Below are 11940 nucleotides of genomic sequence, written 5' to 3' on the forward strand. Positions count from 1 at the left end.
TAGCCTTGTTCCAGGCTGGTGTACTGGCTCCAGCTCCAAGACCACTCCTCCTGTGCTGCACTCGGCCCACAATGTCCCTGTGCTTGAGTGCTGCCTTTGTCTGCTTCCAGTGGGGTCCACTTCCTCCCAGTAGCCAGGATATTGGCAATTTGGGCTACAAATGGATCACTCGAATCCAAAAGCATCATCTCCAGTCTTACTTTGGCGCACTTATACTCCTCAGCTAGACTGGAAATAGGCAGTTCTTATACTCCTTTGCCGTAGAGCCCTATACTGCTGAGGCACCTGGGTAGCCACCTCCTTGCATATGAGCTGACCAGCCTCTCTAGCTTTTCCACCTTCGAGAAAGGCGTGGAAGGAGCCCAAACTGCATGTACCAGAGCTTCAACTTGCCGGGTAGTGCGGTTCTATGAATGTTCTCCAGGCCGCTGGCTACATCCTTCCTGACCTGATCTACTTGCTCTTTGTCCTTAAGGGAGGCATCATGCCATCGATCAAGGGTCTTCAAAGGCTTCTAGGAGACAGTTGGAATAGGCTCATCGCCAATGAAAAGAGTTGATCTGACAACTTCCCCTTGACGATGGAGATGATTCTGGACTTTCTCGCCTTGATCTTCATCCAAACCGGCTCGATGTTATCTTGCAGCTTTCTCAGCAGCCGTACAATGCAAGCCTTGGTAGTGGTAAGAGTGGTAAGGTCGTCCATGTAAGCTCTCACAGGCGGCAGCCTCAGGCCAGGTCTTATAAGCTGTCCTCCAACCACCCACAGAGATGCTCGAATTATCATCTCCATGGCCATTGTGAAGGCTAGCGGAGAGAAGTCAAAGGCGGTCCAAAGGAGGTTGTGAGGGACTGAGCCAAAGGTATTGGCGAGATCTAGGAACACCACATGAAAATCTGTTCCCTCCGTCTCCGTCAACTTTGATCTGATGCCAGATGGTACTTGCATGTTCCAGACAACCGGAGAAGCCAGAGATGCCTGCTTTCTGGATTGATGTGTCAACAGATAGTTTCTTTGCAGGTATCCTGCCAGCCTGTGAGCAACCACACTGAAGAATAACTTCCCCTCAATGTTAAGGAGGCTGATCTGGCGGAATTGGCCGATTTCTGATGAGTCCTTTTCCTTTGGGATAAGGATTCCTCCAGCTCTCTGCCAGGATGTTGGGATCTCCTTCTTTTGCCAGACCACCCTCATGAGCGTCCAGAGGAATCGCAGGGCATCTGGTGCATTTTTGTGGAGCCTGTAAGGAACTCCGTTAGAACCTGGGGCTGAAGCAGCCCTTGCTCTACGCACAGTTTTCTCCACTCCGCTCCATCTGGGTGGGTTGATATCTAGCTGGTGCTCTGGCGGATTGATTGATGGCATGTCAGACTGGAGAATCACCTCTTCGTGGCTTCCTTCTTTACCAGATTTTTCGCTCTCCTCAGTGTCACAAGTACTCCGGATCTCTTCCTGCAAAACGTTGATGCCCTCCTTTTCCTCCTCTGTGGCTTTCCTCCACTAGTTCTTCAGCTGCCTCCTCTCTCTGACTAGACAATCCATTTTCTTCTGCCTCCTGGACTTAGTGGGGATTGTCAGTTCAGATCTCTTTCTTTTGACTGCTCCAAACGTTTTCGCAGGATTTTGGCCACTTGATCAGTGGCCTTCGCCCGTGGATCTTCTTTTCCTCTGCAGGTCTTGCTGGGCTGGGCTCAGGTTGGTTTCCTGTGCCATGTTCTTCCTCTTCTGGGACAGGGATGTTGGTGTCCTGCAGACTGTGGTTTTTGTTCTGCTGCTGAACTTCAGTCGACTGACTCGACCTGCTGCTCAGAAAGTAGTTGTCAATGCGAGAACCCTGTTGACCCTTCTTTAGGCACCCTTTCTTGCCCTGATGTATTTTTAGGACACCTTTGCCCAGCCGCATATGCAGCTAATAGTATTTAATTTGATACCATATATTATGAGACCCAGTTTTGGAAACTCTGTAAAACCAGTATAGTCTCGAGACTTGCTTAGGTTTATGCTGTTGGTGTTATACTGGCAAAGTAAACCTTTTTTGCTCCACACTCTGCCTGACTTCTGAAGTTTTTTTTAAAGATTTTTTCTTGAAGAACAAAGAGTTTTATCCAGATCTTAAAAGAACAGTTTTTACCTGATCAAAAACCAACACTCCAAAGGCATTAGCGAGGTCCAAAAAATGCCATATGGATGCCTCTGACTTCTGTGCTTGCTGCCTGATTAAACAAGATCTTTCCTTCCACATTAAGAAGACTGATAGGTTAAATTTGGCCAATGGTCACAGTGTTCTTCTCCTTCGGAATGAAAATACCATCTGCCCGACGTTACCTCCTCCGAATAGTTCCTTTTTTTCCATACAATCACCATAAGCTTCCATAGATACTCCAAAACATCAGGCACTCCATTATAGACATGACAATATACCCCATTTGGTGCCAGGGGCTGATGCCGCCCTCACACAACCTACAGCCTCTTGCACCTCTCTCCACTTGGATCGGCAATCGTCCATTAATGAACCTGCTGTTCACCAGCTGCATGTGCCAGGCCCTCCTGCTGCTGTAGCAGGGGTATTAATACCAGGTCCTCCTCCTGCTCCTTTAGCAGGGGTATTGATACTAGGTCCTCCTCCTCCTGCTGTAGCAAGGGTATTAATACCAGGTCATCCTGCTGTAGCAGGGGTATTAATACTAGGTCCTCCTCCTGCTGTAGCAAGGGTATTAATACCAGGTCCTCCTCCTCCTGCTGTAGCAGGGGTATTAATACCAGGTCATCCTGCTGTAGCAGGGGTATTAATACCAGGTCCTCCTCCTGCTTTAGCAGGGGTATTGATGTGGTCTTTGATGCTCAACCCATCACTGGACTGCAACCGAATGACTTGAGCTACTTCTTAGCAAGTGCTCAATGCAGGGGCCCTGTACTCCATCAACCAGGCTTTTTTTCCTCCCCTGTATTAGAACACAGCAGGATGCACTACAGCCACCATTCCAAAACCTAATAGCACAACAACAACAAAAATAACAACAACAAGAATGGGAGCATTCAGAGAATGCAAACCTCCGCCTTGTGACCTTGACCTTTGACCTTGACATCTGAAAATCGAATCAATTATTGCCATTATATTAACCAATCTCCCCACAAAGTTGCATGCGTTTCTGCGTAATCCTGCTAACAAACAAACAAACAAACATACAGGGGCGAAAACATAACCTCCTGGCGGAGGTAATAATAATAACAATAACAACAACAACCATAACAATAACAAAAACACAGCACTCCACTACAGCCATCATGCCGATACTTAACAACTTGCAATGGTTTTTCCAATACAATGGTTAGAGAAAAGAGAAAAGTCCTTCAGGGGAGCTGTGCTTGTGTTACCTCCACACATTTCATTTATGATCTCATCAATATATGAGCATGGAAACTAAACAGTTATTAATAAGTTATAAGTAATAATGTATTGGTTAAACTGACTAGTTATTGACCCCTCTACAGAGTTGTGGATACAAAGGATACGTGTGATGGGGTGCATTTGGAATAGCTTTTTTAGGTAAGTGTTGCATATGAAATACAGTGAAATACAAGAAGTACGTATGATTACAGGACATATACATTTATTTAACCTTATTTACCCTTTACCCTAACTGCTTTATGTTGATAAATGAAAACCTAAACCAGGACAGAAAAAGTAAATTTTAACCATGTTACAGGTTTCAATTAATATGGCCTATTGACTGGCATTCTGTTTCTTCATAGGTGGGTTTCAGGAAGTGGCTACTGTGGCGTTTGACAGCAACACAGCCCTGGGAGTCATTGGGGTTGTCTGGCTTACGCTAGGTCATACAGGGCTCCATCACACCCCTCTCTCTCTGTTAAAAACAGTGGCGGTTCTACATGGAATAACGCCCCGGGGCGAGTCCTGAATAAAGAATGTACGGAATGTTGTTTTTGCAAATAATGATTAAAAGATCTCTTTTGACAGCCGTTTGACGTTTCACCCAGCAAACATAACCTGTCTGTAATTGCTCTCGTCGTCTATGTTTTGGTGTGTGTACTCCAGCATCCCAGAGAACTCTGATCAAATCTTTCAGAGATTTAATAACACACAAATGAAATGTGTAGCTCATATCTGTGCCATATCTGTGTATTCTCCAAATGGTATCTTGCATGTGTACACTTTATCATCCTGAGATCTCTTCAGTCTAGAGTGTCATCCCATTTATATCTGGATCTAATAACACACCCTTACAGCTTTAGCGATATATATGCATAGGTGCTCATTGTCCATTTGTGTTCATCTGATTATGTCACTTATGTAAATAAATCCACGCTGCTTAATTTGTATATCATTTAATGTATGACCTTCAAGGACCAGTTTTTCATAACTTTAAGTATGGATCAGAATCCAGAAATTGAAATCTCTATTTTTACAACATTTAATTAGAATAATTTTACCTATTTTAAGGATCTGACACTTATCAGTATTATAATTCATTTTTAAATAATTTTTATCTGATTATTCTTCGTTTTTTATTTGGCCATCTGTTTGACACATGATGCCTCACTATGTTTTTTAAGGAGGAACATATATCATCATGAGTGAGTCCACTAAGAGCAAATAAAATGCATTATTTTTACTATGCATTATTATTATTATTGTTGTTAATAAGAGATTTTCCATCTATCCATCTATCAAATTATATAATCACCTGGACAAACGTTGGACAGAGTATCATTGTCCATATCAATAGTAATATTATTGTCACGATCGTGGCAGCCATTGCCACGATGTGGCGGCATCTGGTGGCAAAATGACTTTTTGTGCTTTCTATGTTTGTTTTGTGTCCATGTGCCATTGTTGTGATTGTGTGCCCTCACCTGTAACACATTGTGGGCACTCACCTGTTAACCATTGTGTGCCCTCGCTGGTTTCCCTCTGTGTGTCCTCACCTGTGATGTATTGCCACTTCCCTTGATTAGCCAGGAGCTAAATACCTGGCTAGTTTCCCTGCCCTTTGTTGGGTCGTTAATTTGTCTTTGTGCCACTGTGTGTTAGACTGTCTTTGTTAGCTTGTTTCGGTGGCATGGTTAGTTAGAAGTGCTCTTAAGCACTTAGGGCCTGATTTACAAATATGCGAGCGCTGCTTAATCTGCGTTCGCAAATTAACGCACAGTGTTTTTGCGCATTTTCCGTGGTATTTATCAAACCACATCTGCGCTGGGCACTGGGGTGCTCACTCCGCCCTTTAAAGGGCCTGATTTACTAACATTGATTTGCGAACGCAGCTTAATCTGCGCCTTTGCGAGGAAGAAAAAACTAAGGTTCAGCGAAGAAGAGAAAGATATATTGGTTCACGTTCGCTCAATCACTGAACCTGATTCAATGGGTTATATTGTTGTTTTGCCCGCCATCACCTATAGTGAGATGTTGAAAAGAACACGATTATAAATAATATGCTATTGGTGGCATTAATGCATAAACTGTCTATTATAACAATATAGATGTGTACATGGCGAGATTAATACGTTCTGCAAGGGACATGGATTAACTACTATATATCCCCACTGAAACAAATACATTTACCAAGTAGCCAGGCCTCTCCAAAATCACCGTTGCTCAATCATGGATAGATGGCACTATTCCGGAAGATAAAACTGTCATGGACAGACCACTACCACGTAAGTAATGGTCATGTTGGCATCACATATGACCTGGACATTCATTGAATATGTGTGCTTTCTGTTTCGTTAAACGTGTTCGTGGATTGAAGATGGGGCTGTTTGCATGTGGGTGCGATGAATGGCTCCAATTACGTTCGGAAAGTTTAATTTCAGCTATCTCAGTGGGGAAATGTATATTGACCAGTGCCCCGTAGCAATGCGTCGAGTACCTGGGTGAATATTTGGCTGAGTGAAGGCTGAGATATACCAACTGATGCTATAACTGTTTGAAATGATCCGATGCCAATATTTGCAATGTTGTCCAGAGTTTACCAACTGATTGAATGGAATGTGTTGGAGGGTTCGATGTCGTCTCTGATCTGGTTCAGTAATTGAAGTATTGCGTGGCTGGTAAACCTGTACCGTCTAATGATTTGTGGTTCGCTTAAATGAAAATGTGTTATACGAGTTTAAAAAATTATTTCTGTGCGCTGTCTCTGTCTTCTTTCTTTGCCTTGCTATTATCACTGCTGCCATATGAACGTTTTCAGACTCAATGGAAATGCGCTTCCTGGTTAAGACGTGCTTTTATGAGGCAGATAATTAGCGCGCAAATCATAGACGTGCGCTCGCCAGGCAGTTTAGTAAATTCCACGCAATACATCATTAGGCACACTCCTCCCATTAAAGTGCGCTTCACGCCTACGTTACCACCCACGTCTCCGTGCCATCCCACCTGTTGGCAGGTACACACCCTCAAAGCGTTAATATGCGACTATACTCAAATGCGCCCCCTTAGTAAATACCGTTTTATGTTTACGACCCCTATTTTACGCCAGAAATGGGCGCAATCCTGTTAGTAAATCAGGCCCTTAGCCTTTGTACAAAGACACGCAGCCCACGTATGCACTTGGGTGCCTCTAGTTTTGGGCTGGTGTCTCGCTGTGGTTCTCAAGCCACTTTTTGTGTCTCCTCAGATACGAGCACTAGGAAGCGTAGTGCTCTCTAGCACCTTGTCGCCTCTAGCTATAGCTAGTGCCATGTTAGTCTCGTTGCGGTTCCCATGCCGCCTGCTGTGAGTGGTTCCTTAAAGCCCGCCACGGATAGCTGTTATTCAGGTCTGCCTGAGAGCTACACTTTTTGCACCTCCTTAGTTTTTGCCTTTTGCCCTTATCTTCTGTGTTTTTGGGAGTTTCCACTGTGGATGATTTATCTGTGTGCTGGACTACCGCTGTATGGAAATATCCCTGTTTTGAAATATTAACAGAAACCAAGCCGTCTTCAACATCCTGCTATTGGGTCCTCATTTACACATTTGGCTGAATCGTTGGATCACAAATACAGCAACTCAGGTCCCATCTCTGAGCAGCCCTGACAATAATGAATATACTGTGTTGTTCATGTGTTTTTCAGGGCAGAGATTGTTTTGCCTTAAATATTTACAGTATTTAAAAACAATTGTACTTAAATGTCTATATCAATCCTCCCTAAACACCCCTCTTTGGGAGTTGTCAAGATAAGATCATTTTCGGCAAAAAAAAGGTGTATTAATTTGATATACCTTGAAATGTGCAATTTCCAGATTTAATAATGTAATACCTAAAATCCCCTCCAAGAAGTTTGAAAAAATATTCATAATACATTCATATATGGGCAGACTGCTTAATTTTATTAAAAGACATCCGAAGACTCATACAACTGAATATTTGCTAATGCAATAACAATGGACAGTCTCAATTATAACATGCTAGATTATGTTGAAAAAATATGGAATGATAGAAAATATACTTGAAACAAATCTTCACCATAATGCAAATCACTAATAATAAAAGTCCTCTGCCCACACTTGGTCATTATGTTGTGCGAGGGCTCTGGTGGACCTAGATGCCGCTTGTGTTTACTTCACCCCAACAGAACTGACATATTCATGACCAGTTATGTGTGAGATGGCTGACACCTAGAGGTAGAGCCCCACCAAACAATCTGGCACATTAATTGAGTGGGTATGAAGTCTGGACGTTTGGTTTCCAAAAGAAGTTTGGTCTTTGCCACAGAAGTTTGGTCTTTGTTAAAGGAGAGTCTGTCTGGTCACTCTGTACTGCATGTCTTCCATATTTACCTGCTCTGCATACATAGACATTCCACAACAGTGGTGAACAGGGGAAATTGATTAAGAAATCCAGCTGTGAGCATAGGCCAGTATTCATGAGGAATGTCTAAGACCCTCCGATAGAGACAGAGAGAAGGGGAGAGATGAGAACACTCATTCAAACCTCTCTCAGGTTATTTCATCTAATCTAATAGTATATTCAACCAGAAATGCTTACATTTAGCCTAAGTCCAATTAAAAGCAACAAATACAAAATTAATATAAAATTCATTGGATCTGATTTTTCAACTCCTTCAGAGCTAATCAATATCATTCCAATTACACTGACTTCAACCAGGTGTCCTTGGAGCAGGGATAAAGGGAAGACAGGAAAAACAGGGTACACAGGGGGTCCCTAAAGGCAGGATTGAGACATCCCAGTCAAGCACATGTTTTGATGGGCCATCACACACCTGTTCAAAAGGTGGACTTTGACTAATAGTGACACAGACAAACAATCCTTGTCTCTACGACCTTTCCTTCAGGTCTTCCATGACAAAGGGCTCTAACTCCGCAAGCACATCATATAGGCAGTCTTTGCCTTTTGCAGTGGAGCGGATACTGCCTACATCAAAGAGCTCCCTCATTCTCTGGGTACTGGTGGACTTGGCGCGGATGAGAGTGTAGTGCTCATGGTTGATTATATTCCTCGCCATCAGACGATCCAGGATGGGTTCCACCGTGGTGATACTCTCGATCAGCCGAATGCGATGCTTGTCGACGAAGTGCTGACCTACACAACAAGGGAGGGTGAAGCGGAGGGACAAAATGAGTACTTGGTGGAGGTGGAAGTGGGAATAGAGAAAGCTTTGTGTTTGAAGAGAGGAGGATATTATGCTTTATGAGTTTGCTTCCTCAACACCACTGGCTGTAGAAATCAAAACATGAGAATGTACACTTAAGTCAAACACCTTCATGTGCAATAACTTATGAAATTACTGTTGTTACAGGCTACTAAATGTGTAAATGTTGCTTACCGCCCTCCAGCAAATATTTTGTCCGGCTCTCAGCACTGGCTGGACCTGGAGCAATTGCAGCTTCTAGACCACAAAGAGGTACAATGAGTGGGCCTATTCAGCAAATACCAAAACTTCATACAGTCTGTCTACCTACTAAAAATGTGTCAAACACATGTCACGTCTTCATACAAAGTCAAATGGCAAGTATATACTGTACATGAAAGGGTTGCATAATCAATAAAAGATTTAAAAAAAAGAGAGGCAACCATAAATACACCAGCAAATAGCTATTCCTATAACCAAACCAGTTGCACATTTTTCTAATGTCTTTATTAGATGTCTAAAGTGCTTGTAGATAACTATCAGTTCATGTGGCAGTAGACCTAAAACAAAATGGTACTCTGTCTGAATAATGTTAACTGGAAAGAGTACATGAGTTATAACTATTCCCGTGGCATTGCTTATTTAAAATTATCTTTTATTAACCTTCCAAGTTTATGATCCATGTGGCTTCGGAAAAACTAAAGCCAAAGACCTGTTGTTAAAGTGAAACTGAAACTGAAGCCCAACCCTATTTTCAGGAAGTGATCTACTTAAACTGAAAAAAGTGCTCTTTCTTTTAAATATGCTTTAATGCTGGAAATCGAAAGCATTTGAGCGTGTGTATTTACCAATCTGCAGAAAAATGTTTTTGCATCTGCATATAGAATAGAGCTGGTCAAAATAAGGCAAACGGCGTTTTCTTCACGTTGACTGTCTTACCTTTGCGTAGCTTTTCTGCTTGATTACTGAATCCAAGTTGACTAAAGAGGGAAATAGTTAGTTGCACAGCCTTTGCCTCCGTACATATCTTTACTAAAAGATCGGCCAAGTCCATCTCGTCGGCGTCTTCGACCGACCGCCTGGTGACGCGCGGCTCATCGTTATCGCATAACCTTTCTCTGAACTTCTTTAAGTCTCTGGACGACAGATCTTCCAAGGCGTCAGTTATCAAAGCTTTGGCCGTCTTTTTTGACATGGTCTTTCAACTAAAATGTGGACGAACGCACAAATAAGACGACGACCCAATACTATGTCGACGGCGCCTTACTATTCCCTTTGCAGCCCAACACCAATCTTCAACTGTTGACACGAACTCTGTGGTACGCGAAGAGTGTCTCTCATTGGTTACTTGCCTGAACAAGAATGACGAATGGAAGTGGTTTATCAGCGTGGAACTAGTTATTATACAAGTAGAACTATGTACCCTGGCCGTTCGTTCTTCAATGAAACTGAAAGGCAAGCGCTTAAACCAGATGAAGCTATAGGCGGAAATGAGCGTACATAAAACACAAACCTGCCCAATTAAAGCAGCGCTACTATTGGATACACGGACATCTTTATTGTCATCAATCAGCTGGGCCAAGTCATTTGCCTAAGCTTTTGTCTAACTCCTGTCCAGGTTTTAACATAGTGTTCTTTCTTTTAATTAGTGCCTCGTCAAATGTTCCCTACATGAATACATGCCGTCCATTTTAGCGCGGCGGTCACACAGAAGGGTACAGCAAATAACGTTATCACTCCTCCTCCATGAACTCAGATAATAACCAATACAATAAGCCTCAGGGCCGGCCCGAGGCATAAGCGATACAAGCGGGCGCTTGGGGCCTCCTGACCGCCAGGGGGCCCCCTATCGGAAAAAAAATTGTAATTAAAAATAATAATAATATTAAATAACTTAAACAAGTGACCTGATTGATTGAATGAAATAAAGAATACATCTATACACGAAAATTCTGATTTTACGATCAACATACCTGCCAGTGTTCGAGTCATGCATATCAACTGCGTGCTCAATCTGCTGACAGATAATTCGCGGTCATAGACAGACACTGCATAATACTCAAGGTGAAGTTGGAAGGGACATAATAAAGCATGTCATCTAAAAGGACGTATCTCTCTGGTGCCCCAAAACGGAAAAAGAAAAGGACAGAAGATGAGAAAAAAGAGCAAGATAAAGGTATGTTTGCATGATTATTTAAAATACAGCCGCGGAAAAAATTAAGAGACCACTTCAAAATGATCAGTTTCTCTGGTTTTACTATTTATTGGTATGTGTTAAAGTAAAATGTACATTTTTGTTTTATTCTATAACCTACTGGCAACATTCCTACCAAATTTCAAATAAAAATATTGTCATTTAGATCATTTATTTGCAGAAAAATGACAATTGGTCAAAATAGCAAAAAAGATGCAGTGTCTTCAGATCTCGAATAATGCAAAGAAAACAAGCTCATATTCATTTTTAAACTACACAATACTATTGCTTTAACTTAGGAAGAGTTCAGAAATCAATATTTGGTGGAATAACCTTGATTTAAAATCACAACTTTCATGTGTCTTGGCATGCTCTCCACCAGTCTTTCACATTGCCGTTGGGTGACTTTATGCTACTCCTGGCGCAAGAATTCAAGCAGCTCGGCTTCTTTTCATGGCTTGTGACCATCCATCTTCCTCTTGATCACATTTCAGAGGTTTTTTATGGGATTCAGGTCTCGAAATTGGGCTGGCCATGACAGGGTCCTGATCTGGTGGTACTCCATCCACACCTTTACTGGCCTGGCTGTGTGGCATGGAGCATTGCCCTGCTGGAAAAAACAATTCTCAGAGTTGGGGAACATTGTCAGAGCAAAAGGAAGCAAGTTTTTCTTCCGGGACAACGTTGTACTTTGCCTGGCTGAGGTTTGTAAAAGACCATTGATTGAACCAAAGCGGACTGAAGGGTCTTCTAGTTCGTCTTCTCTGATGAGTCCAATTTTCAGCTTTGCCCAACACATGGTCGTCTGATGGTTAGACGGAGACCTGGAGAGGCCTACAAGCCACAGAGTCTTGCACCTACTGTGAAATTGGACTCATCAGAGAAGATGAAAACGAGACTGACGGCAAATTTACCACACTGTCTCTGATTTTTGCACGTGAAAGCGTTCATAGTTTAGTACTGTTTTATAAATGTGACATAGTGGTGAGTCTGACAGCTACTAAGTGCAGAGTCTTAGTCCGTGAGATATCGGTTTATATTGGAGGAAACAGCCAAAGGTGAACTTAACCTTCTAGGTGTAAGGGATGCAAGCTAGCATTGCTGTGCCTGTGCACGTTAGTAAAAGTGACATCTCAGCCAAAGATGGAGCACAATGT

General features: G+C 42.6%; 1 protein-coding gene across 1 annotated transcript; it reads right to left on the minus strand.

Annotated features, from left to right (window-relative positions):
- Positions 1-7945: 7945 nt before the first annotated feature.
- Positions 7946-9845, minus strand: pycard (PYD and CARD domain containing). The gene is made up of 3 exons (XM_080858357.1): positions 9529-9845; positions 8785-8847; positions 7946-8540 (listed from the first exon to the last, which is right to left on the minus strand). Exons 1-3 carry the CDS (start codon positions 9782-9784, stop codon positions 8275-8277), a joined length of 585 nt encoding a protein of 194 aa, XP_080714483.1. The 5' UTR covers positions 9785-9845; the 3' UTR covers positions 7946-8274.
- Positions 9846-11940: the final 2095 nt, after the last annotated feature.

The sequence above is a fragment of the Sprattus sprattus genome (assembly GCF_963457725.1).
Source record: "Sprattus sprattus genome assembly, chromosome: 19".
NCBI lineage: Eukaryota > Metazoa > Chordata > Actinopteri > Clupeiformes > Clupeidae > Sprattus > Sprattus sprattus.